This window comes from Rousettus aegyptiacus, unplaced genomic scaffold (genome assembly GCF_014176215.1).
Source record: "Rousettus aegyptiacus isolate mRouAeg1 unplaced genomic scaffold, mRouAeg1.p scaffold_m13_p_6, whole genome shotgun sequence".
Taxonomy (NCBI): domain Eukaryota; kingdom Metazoa; phylum Chordata; class Mammalia; order Chiroptera; family Pteropodidae; genus Rousettus; species Rousettus aegyptiacus.
Window position 1 is genome coordinate 77075609 of NW_023416309.1, and position 17331 is coordinate 77092939.

A 17331-nucleotide genomic window follows, 5' to 3' on the forward strand; every position below is an offset into this window, starting at 1 on the left:
GATGATACCAACCCCAAACCACCAACCCACCAGGAAGCCCTGCCATCCCCTTAAGTTCAATGAGCCCCCAACCAAATGACTATCGTGGATAAAACACCATACTTAGCCATTCTGTAAGTACCTACTGAACACATATGACGTGCCAAGCACAGTCCCTCTGTCTGCTCCACGCTTCCCAAAACAGGTTGGGCCTTGCAGGACAACATCCTGTAGGCCCTGCCCTACAGGAATCCCACCCCAGCCTCACACACCATCCCTAACCAGAAAATAGACTAGGTGATTTGAACCCAGAGCCCACCCTCAGGGCAGCAGCCCCTTGGCCTGGGCATCGGGGCGGGGGGGGGGGGGCCATGACCAGGCGCTAGGCCACACTGTGCCACCCCTGGCATCCTCACTGCCCCCATCTGCCAAACATGAAGCACTCATAAGCCCTTCTTACCAGAGGATGGATGGCAAAGTGCTTCCAAAGAGAAGAAAAGGGAAAATGGAAAGCTGCACGCATGTGAGAGCAAGGAATGAGCCCGAGGAACACAGCCCGCCTCTTCCCAGACCCTTGTGCCTCCCTCCCCATCTCCCTTGTTTCTTGTGCCCCCAATAGCCCCCAGCTTCAACACCAGGACACCCCCCGGCCACCCTCCCTGCAGCAGCAGGAACCTGTTCTTTGACAATGCCCCTGGCCCAGAGCTGAAAGGAAACCGATAATGAAAACCACTAGACCCCGTTCCCCAGCTGAGGAGAAGCTGCCAGCAGCTGGTAACCAGAGACAAGCCTTTGACCTCAGTCTCCCCACTTTCTGGCCCCTTGGGGAAGAAAAAGCCTGTCCCTTGTCCTAGACAGAAGCTTAGTGGCAAAAGGTGGCCCAGAGGGGCCAGGCAAGAGGCTGTAGCACAGACCCAGCTGGGACGGAACTGGGATTGGCTGCCCAGGGTGAGGGAGGGAGAGGAAGGACCTCTGGAGACAGGCCTGTCCACTCCTCTCACAGCTCACCCTCTGCAGAGAGGAGGCAACCCAAAGGTTAAGCAGGCCACAGATTCCTCCTGCCACCAAGTCACAAAGATGACACAAACAAGAGTGTGACACACACGCACAGACGAGCACACACGGGTATAGAAGACCAGAGGTACCGACTGCCACCTGCTCAGAAACAAAGAGTGCGTGCACACACGGTCACGTGTATAGCCACACCCACCCAGCCAGGCACACATCTCACACACGGTCACACAGATTGGCCGCTGCAGACATGCACACTATGCACACTCTCAGACATGGACACACATGTTCACAATCATCACAGAGGCACATCCGCACACATAGGAATATAGGACAGAGAAACGCACATTCAACCACAGTAACACGCGGTCATACTCACACTGGCTCCGGCTCTAACCTTGTGAATTCCCTAGAAGACTATACCGGAGGGACAGTGAGAAAAGCTTACAGTGTCGGATGCCCCCACCAGGATCCTCCATCTCCATCAGCCAGGTGTCCGAAAGTGCACCCTACTGACCCAAGGGTTCAGGTACTACCTGAACCCCCTGTTCCAACAGGCACCTGCAGGGCTCAACAAGACTGCAAGGTTGGTCACACCCACCCCTTCAACCGCCACCCCGACCTGTCACCCACCATCCGAAACCCCCAAAGGACACACTGCGCTTCCTGCCAAACATGGTTGTGGCCACAGGGTCCCAGGTCCCAGTGATGTTTCCAGGGCTGTTGGCAAAGGGGCCGCGGTGCAGCAGGGTCAGCAGGCCACTAGTGTAGGGCAGGACACCCTATGTGGCACCTCCCCTGTCCCCAAACCTGCGCTTCCTGTGGGTGAGGTCGCAGGGCCAGGAGGTGTGTCCTGCACTCTGGGAGGCACCAAGACAAGCAGGGGAGGTTGCAGAGGACAGCTTCCCCACACCCAGAGGAACCCACAGCTCCGGAAGGGGCTCAGCTGCCAGATTGCACCACAGCCCTGGCTTCCCGGAATACAAAAGAGGCCCTCGGAGTCCCACACTGGGCCTGGCAAGGAGAGGAAGACCTGGCTGGGAGACTCAGGGATCTCTGCAGACCGGGGCACCTGCACACCCTCTCGCTGCGGCTGCCCAAGACAGGCTCTTTGCTTTCCTGCTCCACCATGGCTCAGCACACACCAGATAAACCAGCTCCACACATGTAATGATACCTGAACATGTGTGACATAGGGGCACGCACATGTGCACTTATATATGCACAGGATCCACAGGTACAGAGTCACATGCATGCTCACATGTGTCATTAGACACCTGCACATACATGAACATAGGTACTGCACACTCACGTGCAGGTCCATATAGCCATTAACAGAGACGCCTGCACACATCTCTCATATACATACCACTCTGCATGCAGACATAGCCTCACACATGGATGCAGACACACATACTCATGTACACACATCAACATACATGTACACGCCCAGGCACACAGTCAGGCTGCACGCATGCCTACAAGGTACTCTCGCATGTACACATCCACAGGCGCAGGCGCAGATCTGCACTTCTCAGACCCTTCGGGTGTCTAAACAGAGGTCAGCAGTGCTGCACCTCACGCCTGCGGTGGTGGAGGCGAGGGTGGCACCTGTGGCGGGCATGCTGGTCTTTTTAGCTAGAACTAAATGCTAGCCCTCACCTCCGCACGCATCAGTGCTGACCATGCTACGTACCCAGCAGGCACTCACTCAGATAGCACTTAGAAGGCTGTGGCACTTATGCTGCAACAGACTAGGGTAGGGTTGGGGGACGCAGAAGGGGCGCCAGGCCCCTGCCCCGCACCCAAGCACTGGAGAAAGGGAAACAAAGCTGCTGTGGCTGCCGCCATTGGCCTCTCTCACTGGCCCACGCTCCCCGCAGTTTCCTGTTTGGGGCCCCACTGTCACTCTGGGAGTTGGATCCATGCTATGGTGCCAGAGGGCCACCTATGGTTGTGGACAAAGGGCACAGGCATCTCTACTTTCTAGGCTCCTTCACAGCAGAAAACTCTAAAGGGGCCTCAGGCAGCAACATGGATGGGCTGCAGGAGCAGCTTCAGGGTCCCGGCCTGTTCAGGACTGCGGGTGGCAAGTGTGGGGCTCTCTCCTCCCAGGCAGCTAGCCTCTTAGCAGGGCCCTGGTTGTCCTTGGTTCAGGCCACACCCTCCACCCCCACCCACATCAGGAAGGGAAAGATTCTGTGGTTCACTCTCTGGGCTTGCACCAGGCCACTGGCTCCCTGCTAGACATCCACTCCACACCCAGACCTCTTAACCCTACTGCTCCCCACACCCAGGAAATGTTCAACAGGTACTGTGGATACCTTGGCTCCTGCTTGCCCTATATCCATTTGGCCTCTTGAACAAAACAGCTCTGTGCATCATCCGCCCCCTGGGGAGCAGCTGGTCAGGCCTGGCCAACCAGGGCATCCACACTCCTGACCACGGTGACTGGTTCAGGAGTGGACAGGAAAACCTAAGTGGATCCAATAGGACTCACTCCCAGAATGCTCCCTGCTCTTCTCCCTAGGTAGCTAAACCACATAAAGCACAGGGAAATGTAGCCAACCTAGAGGAAGGCAAGGAAAGGACTGACAGAGATGGGGAACGTGAGGAAAATCAGGTTCTAAAGACATCATCTGAGCCCCAGGATCCAATTGTGCTGGCAGCCAGATCGACCCCCAGGTATCTAAGAGTCAGTAATATGTCCCTCTATTCCTAAAGCCAATACGAGTTGGATTTCTCTCACTCTTTTCTTAGTTGGGACTAAGAAAGTCCCAACTAAGATAAAGAACTTGGTAAACAAAAGGATGAAGGTGAACAAACAGCCCATCAGCTGGCTCCCTCACTGACGCTGACGCCGACTCCAGGCAGGGCACTGTGCTGGGTGCGCAGAATACCGGGTGAGCCAGACACTGCTCATGGCCTCAGCCGCGTGTCATGTGGGTTACTCGTAACAAAATTCCTTTTGCAAATTACTTTCTTTTTTATCAGCTAGAGGGAGTTCATGACTATCCCATCATTGGATTGTAGTTTGACGTGCTTTCGCGTGGGAAAGAAAGAGGTGGGATGACAGTCACACCAAGCTTGGGCATTTCTGACCATGTTCTTACCTCCACACACATGCACAACATACGTGCATGTTGTCCATCACACGTGTTCTAGGGGAAGACACAGCTGAGGAATACTTTTGTACAAGCCCTCACAGCCTGTAGAGACACCCACATAAACATCCACGTAGGAACCCACCTGGTCCAAGTATTCACAGACCCAGGAAAAATGCAGGTCCAAGCCCAAGCATCTGAAGATTAGCAGAGCAGACCAGGGACCAGGCAGAAAGGAGCATTTCAAGGCCTCACTGCCGCCACCCCGAGGCTAGATTCTCCCACCTGGGGTTCTGGTCCCTTGCATGGTAGCCACAAAAGACAGAGTCATGGGATTCAGACACATAGCTGAGGAGTGGCAATGGCCTGGCCGCATGGCAGGGAAGGGCATAGAACCCACGATATCTTGGACTTCCTTGGGGCCACTGGGATCTGGGAATGTTGGAGAGCCCAGAAGGACCTGTGCCCTCCTCGTGCCCAGAGTGAGTGCCTGCAGAGAGAGAAAGGAGGGCCCCCGATGGCTTTTAATTTTACTGTTACGTTCTGGAGGGAGGTGACAGCCATTCTAGGGCTTCCCCCACTCTCCTCTCCTCTCAGTGCTCAATCTCCCAAGTTTCGGAGCTGTGTGACCTCCAGCAAGTTACCTAATCTCTCTAAGCCTCAGTTTTCTACCTTATGATATGGGGTAGCTGCCACCAACTTCTCAAGATTATAAATAAATATAAATGCTTAGCAAAGGGCTCCCACACCAATATGGGAGCTGTTATAATGATTATCTATTATGATTCCGGTCCCACTCAGTTTCCTGTCACCCCTGCTCTAAGGGGTGCATGGGCTCTCTGGGAAAGGTTGTGAGTCAAAAGAAAAGATAAGCACTCTGTGAGCCAGGACTAGCCCTCCTGCCCTACCCTCTGGTTCCCCCACAAGCATAAACCCAGCTTCCTCCCAGACCTCAGCTGACTCAGCATGCCAGGAGGTCATAGTAGAGATGAGGACAAGATATGGGGACAAGGGAACTGGGGGCAGTGCCTGTCTCTGTGTTTTTACTGTGGGCCAGCACTGACCTACCAGCTTAGCTCATTTCAGTCCCACAACTGCCTCTGAGATGGTACCACTGTTATCCCATTTTACAAATGGGGGCATTGAGGCTCAGAGAAGTTAAAGAACTTAACAAAATTTACCCAGCATAATGATGGTACAGCTAGGTCTGACTCCAGAGTACGAGTTCTCAGCTACTGTTTTGTACAATGATCTGCTTCAGTAAGTGCTAATCGCCAGATCAAACCTGCCCCATTGATTCTGAAGGCTACAGAAATGCACTACCCATCTACAGATAGAAAAACTAAGGCCCTGAAAGCAAAGCTCAGCTCAACAGCTAGAAAGAGAACAATGATGAGGGAGAAAAGAGAAAGTGCCAAGACCTCCCAACACTCGGCTAGACAGGCTTCTCTCTCTAGGTTACTCCTTGCCTATTCCGCAGAGCCCATTTTGGGTCACCAAGTCACCTGCCTTCCCTGGAGGAGGCCTGTAGGTGTTCCTGGTACCAGATGAAGGGGCAAGTCCCAGCCAGAGCTCCAACTCCAGCACAGAGCTCCAGGAAACCCACCCAGCTCTCTGGGCTTTAGAGGAATGTGGAACCCAGAAAGCTTCCTGGGATCAGAGAAGAAGAGGCAGCTCAAGCCCCTGCCAGCAGCCCCTCCATTGTGTCTGCAGGCCCTCGGGGACAGGAGGGAAGGAGGAGACAATGTGGTTTCCTCTGCTTGGGCAGCTCTGTCCTCACAGCCACCAGTGGGAGCTGAAAGATGAGACAAGCTCCCTTCTCAGGCATGGGGATGAGGCAGTTACCGGAAGCTCAGGAAACAGATGCCCCTAGAGAGGCGGGCACTAGATCATTCGGCCTAGATCCTCCCCCATTCCAGACGGAGTGAGTTGGCACTGATCAAGTACTGATCCAGTGGGGCTTGGCTCTCCTCCCAGATCGACCACTGAATCACCTTGAGCAGCGCATGTGCTCTTTTAGGACTTCAGCTGACCCTTCCTCAAAAAAGAGACTAGATTAGCCTCTGCTTCCTTTACAAGCCAGGTGAGAACATAGGACAATGGCAGGGGACACTCAGATCACCAGGAAAATATAACACAGTGCCATTCAGAGCCAGCAAATCCACACTGGTAAGGAATTCACACCTTGGAATGGAGATAAAATGACATCTAACGTCTGCTTGTGATTTACAGTGTGCTGATCACTTCCCCACGCTCACTATCTCAAGGGCTAGACTGAATTTCCCATTGTGCAAGTTCTGAAAAGCAAAATGATGACAAAAAATAAATTGCAAGACAAGTTCTTGTGAAAACTGAGTTCCAAGAGCAAGACCCAAACACATGATTGCACAGTTTATTCTGATCTATTCAGTAATGCCAGCCTACCAAGAGAACTACTAGCAACACATGGCTGTGGACTAAAGAAGCCACAAAATGCACTAAAATTTTAAAAAACTTCAAATAATAATGTGTCACTTTTTCCCATCAGAAAGTAAAAGTTAAAAAAATACTTGATAATTGTGTGAAGATATAAGAAAACAGGCACCCCCACTATTAGTATGTAGATATTTGGCAATATCTCTCAAAATTTTAAACGTACATACCCTTTGTGCCAACATTTTTGTTTCTAGAAATTTATTCCACAGGTAAACTCATACAAAGTGAGAAAATCTACCCACACAGGTGTTAATTATACCACTGTTGTAATAGCAAATCCAAAATAAATAAATAAATGACCATCATTTAACTATATTGTGGAACAAGCATACAATGGAATATTAGGTAATTGTGGAAAAGAAGATATAATTTATATGTGTTACTATATAGAGACATCCTAAAAACTCAGGTAAAAAAAAAAAGACAGAAAAGCTCATAAACTAGGATTCCATTCATTTGTAAATTCTTATATTTGCCTAGACAGTTTCTGGAAGGAGACATAATAATGGTCCAAGATTGGCTTTGTGATCTCTTTTAGGGAGAACCTCCTTCAAGCTCCTAGTGACCAAGCCTTTGTACAGATATCTCCAGGGCCACCAAAGATAATGGAGTATTATTGTAGTGGATTTCATTCCAGTATTTCTCTGAAGAATGGGACTGGAACTAAAAATCTAGGGGAAGGGATTTTTCTCTGAATGTGCTTCTGTGCTGATTGATTTTTTTTTATCATAAACGTGTTATAATTTAAAGGGGAGAAAAGGTTAGTTATATGGATTTATATGGATGGTTTGCTCCAGAAGAAGAAGAAAGAGGAGAAGAACAGAAGAAAGAGAACAAGATGAACATAGGAAGAGGAGAAACGAGAAGGGGGCGCTGCAGCAGCTACGAAGCCTTATTTCTTTAAAACCTTCTTGCACTCTTTGGAGCTCAAACTAACCACTGATCGCTGTCTTGGGACCACCTCTTCCACCCCGAAGGGAAGTCTGTCTTTCCCCAGAAAGGGAAGACATGAGTCTTTCTCTCACTGTCTGATTCCAGATGGCTTTACCAACCACTCTACTTTTAAGAAAAATGTTTGCACTTCAATCTTAGGAAAACTCAAAGGAGAGCAATACACAAGTTTGCTGGAGGAAATTGGACAACACAAATCAGAATCCTTACACGTATGCCAAAGGAATCTCTAGAGCACAGATCCTGGCCCATTTGGGAACCTCGGTTTTGGTTTTACTTGGGTGTGTCGAGTTTGTGTAAATTCATCAGCTTGTACATTTGCAATGTGCATACTTCTCTGTACGGATATTATGCCTCGATAAACAGGGCTTTTTTTTTTTTTTTAATATTATGTGCCTTTTGATCTGATGATTCCATTCCCAATTCTATACCATCCCATGCAGAAAAATTCAGCAATGTGTGCCAAGTTGTATTTTTAAGAGTCTCCAGCACATTGTTGTCTTAACTATGAAACACTGGGAACAACCCAAATATCCAACAGTAGGAGGAGGCAGGTTAAAGAAAGACAGCATCTCCTAACAGAGTACCTCTCTGCCAGGACAAAGTAGGTATGGAAGTACATGTAATGACATGGGAAAAGAGCTACAGAAAGTTTCTGAATGGAATGAAATATGCTCAGGGCCACACTGTATGGGGAGTGAGATTAAGGATCATGATTTTTTAAATTTTCTTTGTGCTTTTCAGAATTTTATATGTTTTCTGAAATAAGTCTTACTTTTATAATTAAAAGAAGGCAAACATTATTTAAAATAATGACAAATAAAAGGAAGCAAAAGGAGACAAAAAAGGTGATGGGCCCCGTGTTACAAAATAGTGGTTCTGAAATGCACTGGGTATGAGAATCACGTGGGGCTTGAATAGCATGGGGTCAAACCTCAGCCCTGCTCCTCACCAGCAGTGTGACCTCGGGCAAGTTCCTTAAGCTCTCTGTGCCTCAGACCAGAATCCTCAACGATAAAATGGGGATACTAACAGCATGTACCTCATACAGCTGTTGGAAGGGTAAATGAGTTAATACATGCTAACCCTTCAGAGCAGGGCCTGGCACAGAACTATCACCATGCAAGCTACTGCAACTGCTAAAACTCTGATTTCATCATTCTGGGTTGGGGCCAGAAAATCTGCATCTTTAACAAACTCCCCCAAATGATTCTGATCCAGTGAGAAATAGTGGAATGAAATCCACTACAATACTCTTATTAACTTTGGTGGTCCTGGAGTTATCTATACGAAGGCTTGGGCACTAGGAGCTTGAAGGAGGTTCTCTCTGAAAGAGATCACAAAGCCACCCCTCCATCCAGCTGAGTCACTCCAAACCCTCCCCTACCACTGCAGAGCCTTACCTCGATACTTTCCGCACCAGGATGGGGAGAAGGCTGTAATAAGTGCCCTCTACAGGCAAGTTTGAGTAGTGCAAGGAGAAAAGGGAGCGCCTTCTTGCTGGTGGTATTTCTAGGATGGCAGCCATACTGCCCTCTGGCAAAGAGATTGAGAAGGGACGGGAGAATTCTCTGTGCTGCAGGAGATAAGTAACAACCATTTGGTGTCAGAGCACCTGGGTTCCAGCTCTGGTTCTGACATTTAACATAGCTGTGGGGAAACCACTTAAACTCTCTCTGCCTCAGTTTTTCATCTGTAAAGAATAACTGCAATCATTTCTCGAGAAACTCCCATGAACCAGGTATGCCATACTTTTTATTTCATTTAAGCCTTACCACAACCATGTCCTTTTTACTGGTAAGGAAATGGCGCCTCAGAGAAGTTAGAAGACTTGTGCAAGGACACAGGGCTGGTAGGCGGTGGCTGCCAAATTCGAATCCAGAATTCCTCCTTTGAATCAAAATGACATTCCTATAGGGAAGGCTCACTACAGAGCAGGCCCCAAATGAGTGCAGCGCTAGATGTGAGATACTGCCAGGCTGGGCTGGGGCAAACCCCGAGATTCTTCCTGGGCCCCCTGCCAATGCCCAGCTGAGGAGCAGCCCCATCCTGGACCAGGATGAGGAAATGCTGAGATTACTCACCTAAGCCTGGCAATCTGAGCTGGGAAGTCATCACTCTGGCAGATGAGCAGTGACTCAGGTGGAGACAGGAGGGGGGACAGAGGAGAGGCAGGGAGCTCCCTCAGACACTTTTTTTTTTTTAAAAAAAAGGCCTGTTGCCCAAATATAGCGCATTCATGATGCACGTCTCCTGATTTTCTTGGACAAAGATGGGGGTGCTAGTGGTGTCTGCCCCGCCCCCAGGCCCAGAGGAATCCTGCTGGAGCCTCAGCATCACTGCACCACCATCGACACTTGTTCTTTGCCCCTCTGAAGGGCTGACTCAGAACAACATAAACTGATACAGAAAAGGCCGTTTCCACCCCAGTTCCCCTTTTCTCTCCCGTTACTGGCCCCACCCTCAGAAGCGCTCTGCACACTATGGTGCCTTCTTTATTACGTGAGAGTGGGTGGGGGGGGTTGGGGCTGGATCCTGTAGTTTGGTGAAAATCTGAAACAATGCCTCACCTGTGGAGAGGGGGATCCATGGGCAGAAGTGTACTAAAGGAATAATTAAGGAAATAACTCATGAGGTACATACTGGTGGTGTCCCCATTTTACAAATGTGGAAATTGGGGCACAGAGGGACTAAGTAATTTGCTCAAGGTCACACTCATAGTAAGTGACTGTGGCGGATTGTATTTTTTAAAGATGGCCACGCCATCCCACAATATACCCCCCATCCCACATGCTCTTCTCACCATGTGCATTGACACCCCTTGGTTAAGAGGTAAGGTACATGGTCCCTCCTTTCGGATCTGTGTGGAGCTGTGATGACAGCAGAAGTGATGCGACATCATTTCTAAAGCTAGGTAAGAAAAGGTGAAATAGCTTCTGCCTGGCTCTTTCTTGGGATTCTTGCTCCTTAACCAGCCACCATGCTGTGAGGAGGCCCAGAGAGGACACAGGGAGAGGCCCGAGTGGTAGGAAACTAAGACCTCAAGCCGACAGCCAGCATCAAATGCCAGACATACAAGCAATTGATCCTTCAAAAGATTCCAGCCCCTAGATTTTGAGTCACCCTGGATGACGATGGCAGAGCAGAGACAAGTATCCCCACCAAGCCCTACCCGAATCGCAGATTCCTGAGCAAAATAAACGTCACCATCATTTTAGGCCATAAGCTTTTGGGTGGTTTATTATGCAGCATTAGATACCAGAACAGTGGAAGAGCCAGAATATGAACCGAATAAGTTGGCTCCAGAGCCTGTGCTCCCTGCCACTCTGCAATGGTCCCTGTTGTGTGAGGGGCAGTGTAGAGGAGGGGTTTAGAGCTTGGGCCTAGAGTCAGACATATCTTAGTGTATTCATTCATCATCATTCATCAAATGTTTACTTTATCACTACTGTGTTCCAGGCTCTCCACTGGAGCAATTGAGGAAACTAGGGCGGTGGGGGGGTGGGGTGCAGAGGTAGAGGATAGAAGAAGAATAACTTTACGTAAGTATTTACCATAGGGATGATATGATCCATAGCAGACTGAGTGTGTGGGGAACCCTGTTTAAATGGGAGGTTCTGGGACAGCCTCTCTGAAGGGGAGACCGCAAGGGTGAAATGAATCCAGCTTTGTGAAGAATGGAGCAAACAGCGACAAGTGTCGAGAATAGACCTGGGTTCACATTCCAGCTCCACTAGTTACTAGTCGTGTTACCTCATAGAAGTAACCCAGCCTCTCTGAGCCTCCATTTCCTCATAAGATGGGGACGCTTTCAGAACTTACCTCATAAGATTGTTCTGAGAAGCCAGTGAGCTAATACATGTATAGCATGCAGCCCAGGGCCTGGCACAGGAAGAGCTCCATTAATTTAAACGATCGTAGTGATAGGAATTATGCTGAGGCCCAAGCCCCCAGTGGGATTCCCAGAGTCCCCAGAGACTACTCTGCTCCCTGTTGGAACCTATGCCAGCCTTGGGGGAAGAGAGCATGGATAACAGGAGTGGGGGAGCCTTCCCACTGCTGCACTGGCGCCCAAGCTTCTGCGAGTGGGTTGAGTGGGTGGGGGTTATACACGTCCCTGAAGCATGCTGACATACAGCCCAGCTTCTGCCCTACAGCCATCCCTAACTCATCTCAACCCAGGGCTCACCCGCCGGCCACCCCCAGATCAGAGCTCGAAGGATGGGGCTAGAGGCAGAGAGAGGGATAGGGAGAGGAAGCCTGAGGAGAGGGCAGAACTGGGAAGGGCAGAAGACTCAGGGGTTCCAGGGGGCCAGGAAATCCTGTTGGGGTAAAGTATCACCTGCCATCAAGCAGGCACGCCCTCATGGACCCTGGAGAGCACCCAATGGGCAGCCAATACACATACCCAGGGTAAAGAACAGGATCAAGCCAGATCACCCAAAAGTGCACACGGAGACATGCTCAGGGGACCCATACATAACCACACACAGAGATGTCCAGACACAGCGATCCAGTAACACACCCTCCAGGGACACACATCCACAAATATGCACACACAGACAGGCATACTTCACCGTGCCTGACCGCATGTCACTCCCCTCTGCTCTTGCTCACCTGTCATCTAATCGACAGGTCCCTGGTGCTCATGCCTGATACCATCTGCTGACCCAGACCTGGCAGGGCCCAGCCAGTGCCAGCACACCCAGCATGATCCAGGAAGGAAGCTGACAGTCCTGGATCTGAACTAAAGAATGGAGTAGGACATGAGCCAGCTTTAAGAGCAAGCTGCAAGTCCGGAACCCAAGTATGGGCAGGAAAGAGGGCTCAGCACAGCCTGGTCAAGTTCCCAAGAGCACAATCCTTGCCTTGGCATCCCACCTGCCTTGGGAGCCCCTACAGCTGCTTCACATCTTGAGTAGGTGGAGAGAACTCCCCTTATGACTATCTGGAAGTCCAGAAGGGTTGTGGCAAACAGAGAAAAAAAAGTGCAGCATAGCAGGCCGAGATCAGACATGAGGCAGAATTGCCCACTGGAGAAGCACCAAAGCATTGAAAGAGGTGTGGGCAAGAAGAGCATGCCATTCCGGCTCCATACAGATGCACTCTTGAAAAGGGAGTAGATGGATGGGCTAGCATTCCTGTTTTTGTTTTTCACTATACTAAACGTATTAAAAACAAAAGGAGTCCCAAACTGCAGAGGTCAGAGGAGTCTTTAAATGACTGTATATGAAGAGAGTGGCTGCTATAACTCCCCATCCTAGGCTGGGTATGACCTTGCCTATAGGCAGAGGGATGAACTCAGTGACCTTTTCACTGCCAGCCTGAGCTGCCTATGCATGAGCAAGAAGCAGCTAGACACCTTCCCCACTCTGTAACCTTTCCCTGAGAGGGTGGCATGTTGCTCAGAGATGGGAGAAGGTAGGGAGACAAGGGCCACCATGGTACCATGGCAACAGGCCTCAGCAGACATGGCTGTGCCTTCTCCAATCACCACTTACAACAGGACCTAAGTGTTTATAGACAGCACTTCCCCTGCCAAAGCCGGAGTGGCCCAGAAGGGACAGGTAGACACATTGGGGAAAAGGTACTTTATATGAAGCCTGCTCTGGCTTATGCCCTAGGACTCCCCAAATAATCCTCAACCACTGCCTTCCCCTCTATCACACCACCTCCTCACTCTCCCACAGACCCAGCCTGTTCTTACCAGCCCAGACACCCCTAATCCCATGTACCAAGGCTGCCCAGCTAGCCCGCAGCCCTGGTTCCTCCATAATTCTTGGCCACTCTCTGCCAAACTGCTTTCTCCTCCCTTCCTGTTTTCTATTTCCTCTCACCCACCCCCACCCCCGTGCCCTGTCCTCCCCCATGACTGTGGCCCAGACCAGTGCCCACAACCATCTGCCAGCTCCAAACACCCGCATCTGCCCTCCCCCCATTCTTCTTTCAAGCACCTGCTCCCAAGCTGCCTGCTTGTCGCCTCTCACTGCCAGGCTCTCATGTTCTCCTGAAGACAGATCCCGGCAAGAGGCACATCCGAGCAGCTGACCCAGGAGCACGGCACTGCTGGCTCCAAATCAGAAAACAGAACCTTTTAGGGAGTCTGGGAGACTGGGCCATAGTTCTGGGAGGAACTGACTGGGTCAGGTGTCTGGCCCTGGAGCCCCAGACTTTACAACTACGAGGGGGGTCTTTAGAGGTCACCTTACCCCGCTTCCTCCTCTGTTTGAGCAAATGAATGTCTGAGCCATCCAGAATATGCTGTCTTCCCAAACATACAGATACTCCATTTGTGAAGCCCTTGTTATGGATCCCTCACCACGTACAAAAATTTAATAAATATCTTATTTAACGCTCGCGACCCACAGATAAGGAAACCAAGGCTCAGAGAAGTTAGGTAATGTGCCCAAGGTCATGCAGTGTGTTGGGCACCTCAGTGTGCCACTTCTAATCCTCTCAGCCCCACTTTTTTCTCCAGCCACTTCTGCAACGACCTGTTAGTTCCCTGTGGGCCTCTAGAAACAGCTTACAGTGCCACATGGCAAAGCTTCATCTAGGGCCATGCCAGGCCTCCTTTGACGCTACAATGTGGGATGCCCACGGGAACCTACTTGGGCCTCACACATGTGCACTTGGAATCTCATGGGAATTGATGTCCAAAGAGAGTCCTTTTCCAGTAGGGGACAGAGCTGATGGGTAAACGCTCCCCTGTTTCTCTCTCAGACAGGGTGGTTTTAAAATGCATTCCATAAGCTCAACAGGAGATCTGCTCAGGACACAGTGGAGGTAATAATAAAAAGAATGTTTCCTTATGCTGCTGTCGCTTTCTCTCTTTTATACCTCCTGCCCCCCACTCGTGTTCCCTGAGACCATTTCCCAAGTGAATCACTCAAGTTCTGCTTTGGGGGGACACAGGTGGACATACAACAAGTGGGAGGCAGAGCTGGGATTCCAACCCAGGTCTGAGCGACAACGGAGCTTTTATGCTCTGCTGCTGCCACCACCATCTGTGCCAGGGTCGCTTTCCCTCAAGGTTCAAGTCATTCTGAATCACTATGGCTCAGCAACCTTGATCCAGACAGAGTCTTGAGAAAGAGGGAGGGAAGGATGTGAGGGTGCCTGAAGCCCAAGGGTTATCCTCTCTGGAACTGAAAAGCCACCTTGCACCAACACTGCCTCAACACCCTGGGCTGAGTGGCAGTTCCAGGTAGACGTGCTCTGGCCCTACCCAAATTTAGCATCTGCCTCTGCCCAAACTTCTGTGGCTCTTCAGCTCTAGTCCCCATCCCATCCCCATCCTGGCCCCTCAAGCCCCTCCCCAGTCCCAGTCCTCAACATCTTGGAAGACGCAGGGAATCTGAGGTAGCTTTTTGAAGCCTGAGTGGCCAGATCTAGCAGACTTCTACCCTGCCCCACCCCTGGACTCAGAAATCCCAACACACCGACTTGGAGGAGAGGGCAGAGCCTCCCCGGACTAGTGCCCAAGTTGCAAAGATGTGCTGGGACTTTCCTCGGGTAATCACTTCTTGGGACCTCAGGCCCCATTAGCTGTGTGAACTTTCTGTTTACACCTCACTCTGCTGCAGGAAGAATGGAGGAGGGGTGCCTTCTCCCCTCTCCATGGGAAACTGAGGCCTGCAAGGCTTAAGGGGTGGCCCCAGGGTCAAAGCATAAAAAGAACCAGAGAGCCCTGGCATCCAGCCCAGGACAACCCTATTATTCCCTGTGGAGGCTGCTCTGATGGGGGCCACTCAGAGGCAGATCCCAGCATTCAGAGCCCAAACCCCACTTGCATGTAAATGTCCTTCAGTTTGTTAAGAAGGGTGCAGAGGGAGCTATAGAAAACAGATGAGGGAAAAGAAGGATGTCCCCCCAACCAGCTCCCGGGTCCTGACACACGGTGTCTGGTGGTAGCAAAGCCAAATGGATTCTACACAGTCCTGAGGTCCTCTGAACATACCTGCCCTGGACCCCCACCCTGGGCTGGCTCACCCACGCGCACCCATTCAGGCCCTCCAGGATTGAGTATCAGCCTAGAGGTTGGCCCTGTCCCAAAGTCCATGAAGGTCTCTCTGCCAGCACCCCACCATCCTAGCTCCCCTCCTGCCACATGCACAGGTTGGAGTGAGGATGGGGTGGGGTTTATGACCTTTCAGATAAAAACAAACCAAGCTAGCCAGGCTACAGGGTCCTCTTGAGATTCCTGGCTTTTTCCTTCACTACCACCTGTAAACACCCACCTCTGACCTCCGCCTCGGTCATCCTCTCCAGCCAGAGACTTTGACAGGGACTGAGCAACATCGCACTCAGGCACACACTCCTATACATGGTGTGTGTGTGTGCGCAATGCCCCACCCGCATGGATTTCTGAGGACAGCCACCCCACCTCTCAAACATAACCCATCACGCTGAATTGCTCAGTGGAATCGCAGTACGGAGCTCGTACACCTCTATACGCTCTGGGTTTCTCTTTGCAAACACACGCATTTACACTCACAACATACACCTCAATCCCACATTCAGTCACACCCAGGACTCACGTCCAGATCCAGGCTGATTATGGAATTCCCACCCAGCCCTGGACCCACTGACCTGTGACGCTGGCGCCCAGACTTACTCCTCGACGTGGACGGAATGTCAACAGTCAGTCGCGGTGGCTGTCCCCGCCCGTGCTCCGGCAACGACGGCGTCCACCGTCTCCATCCGGACCCAGGCCCCCTCCTCCTCCCCGGCGGCGGGCTGCCGGAGCCGCCCGCCCAGCGCGTGCACCGTCACCGCGGCGCGCACACGCGCACACCCGGAGGCAGCTCGGAACGCACCAAGCTGCGTCCTCCGCCCGCGCGCAGCAGCCGCACACCTGGCGGGCGCCCCCACCCGCCTGAAAGCCCGCGCCGGGCCGGAGGTGGGGGTCCTCCGGCCTGCTGTAGGCGGCGCCCACCTCGCTCTCCCGACTCCCCGCGACGCTGCCACCCCGGTCAGACCCCGGTCCCGGCAGCGCCGACCCGGCTTGCCAAGCGCCGAGGCCGCTCAGCTGCCAGAGAGCGGGTAGCAAGGCCGGCACCCGGGTGGAGGAGGGCGCCGGGAATGAGAGGGAGGGTACCGCGGGTCCTGAGCGCCGCGCCCGCTGTTGAGATGCTAGTGTCGCAGCCACCAGGGGACTGCCCGAGGCGGCTCCTCGGGAACAAAGGCGCGGGGCGGGGCAGGCGCGCCCAAGGGACCCAGAACCGAAAGGAGAGACAGCCCACCTTCCCGCAGAAGTTCCTGACGGAGGGGGCTCTGGGGCGGTGGGGAACCAAAGTGCAGAAAGATCCATGGGTTCCTGGTCAATTAAGGAAGACACTCTGGAGCTCTCTCCAGCTCTGAGGCGGGTGGGACTGGGGAGGGTTACAATGCTATCTAGTCTTGGAAATGAGAGGCTTCCGGACTGCCAGAACCGACGAAACTGCCCCTGCTTTGGACCTGGCAGCCAGGAGCTTTCATTCATTCACTCCACATCAATCTCGGCTTCTGCCAAAACAAGGATGCTCATGAACTTCAAAGGGTTGAAGGAATGAAAGGTCTTCTAGGTAACCTTTATCTCAGTAACCTCTACAGAGGCGGCCTCTAAATATGGCTTGCACACGTCAGTGATGGGAAGCTGATTCCCTAAAGGGCAGCCTGTGCTGCTCTCAGGCAGCTCTCAGTGCTAGAAAGCCCTTCCTTTCATCACCCGCAAGTCGTCTTCACTTCTGTCTGTTGGCCATGGCCTCATTCTGCTCTGGCCACAATGGCTTTCTGCTTCTAGAACATACTTATGGCCTTGTACTTGCTG

General features: G+C 51.6%; 1 protein-coding gene across 11 annotated transcripts in view; it reads right to left on the reverse strand.

Moving 5' to 3' along the window:
- RAP1GAP2 (RAP1 GTPase activating protein 2) overlaps positions 1–17331 on the reverse strand; it is a 195371-nt gene that overhangs the window by 164040 nt on the left and 14000 nt on the right. Inside the window, exon 1 of one of the 11 annotated variants that reach the window (XM_016138879.2) lies at positions 1624–1811. The exons of 9 other annotated variants lie outside the window; for them this stretch is intronic. In XM_016138879.2, coding sequence (XP_015994365.2) covers positions 1624–1667 — 44 coding nt within the window. In that variant the 5' untranslated portion in view covers positions 1668–1811. Of the gene's footprint in view, positions 1–1623; positions 1812–17331 lie in introns of those variants that run through there. One more of the 11 variants, XM_016138882.2, reaches the window with a different exon arrangement.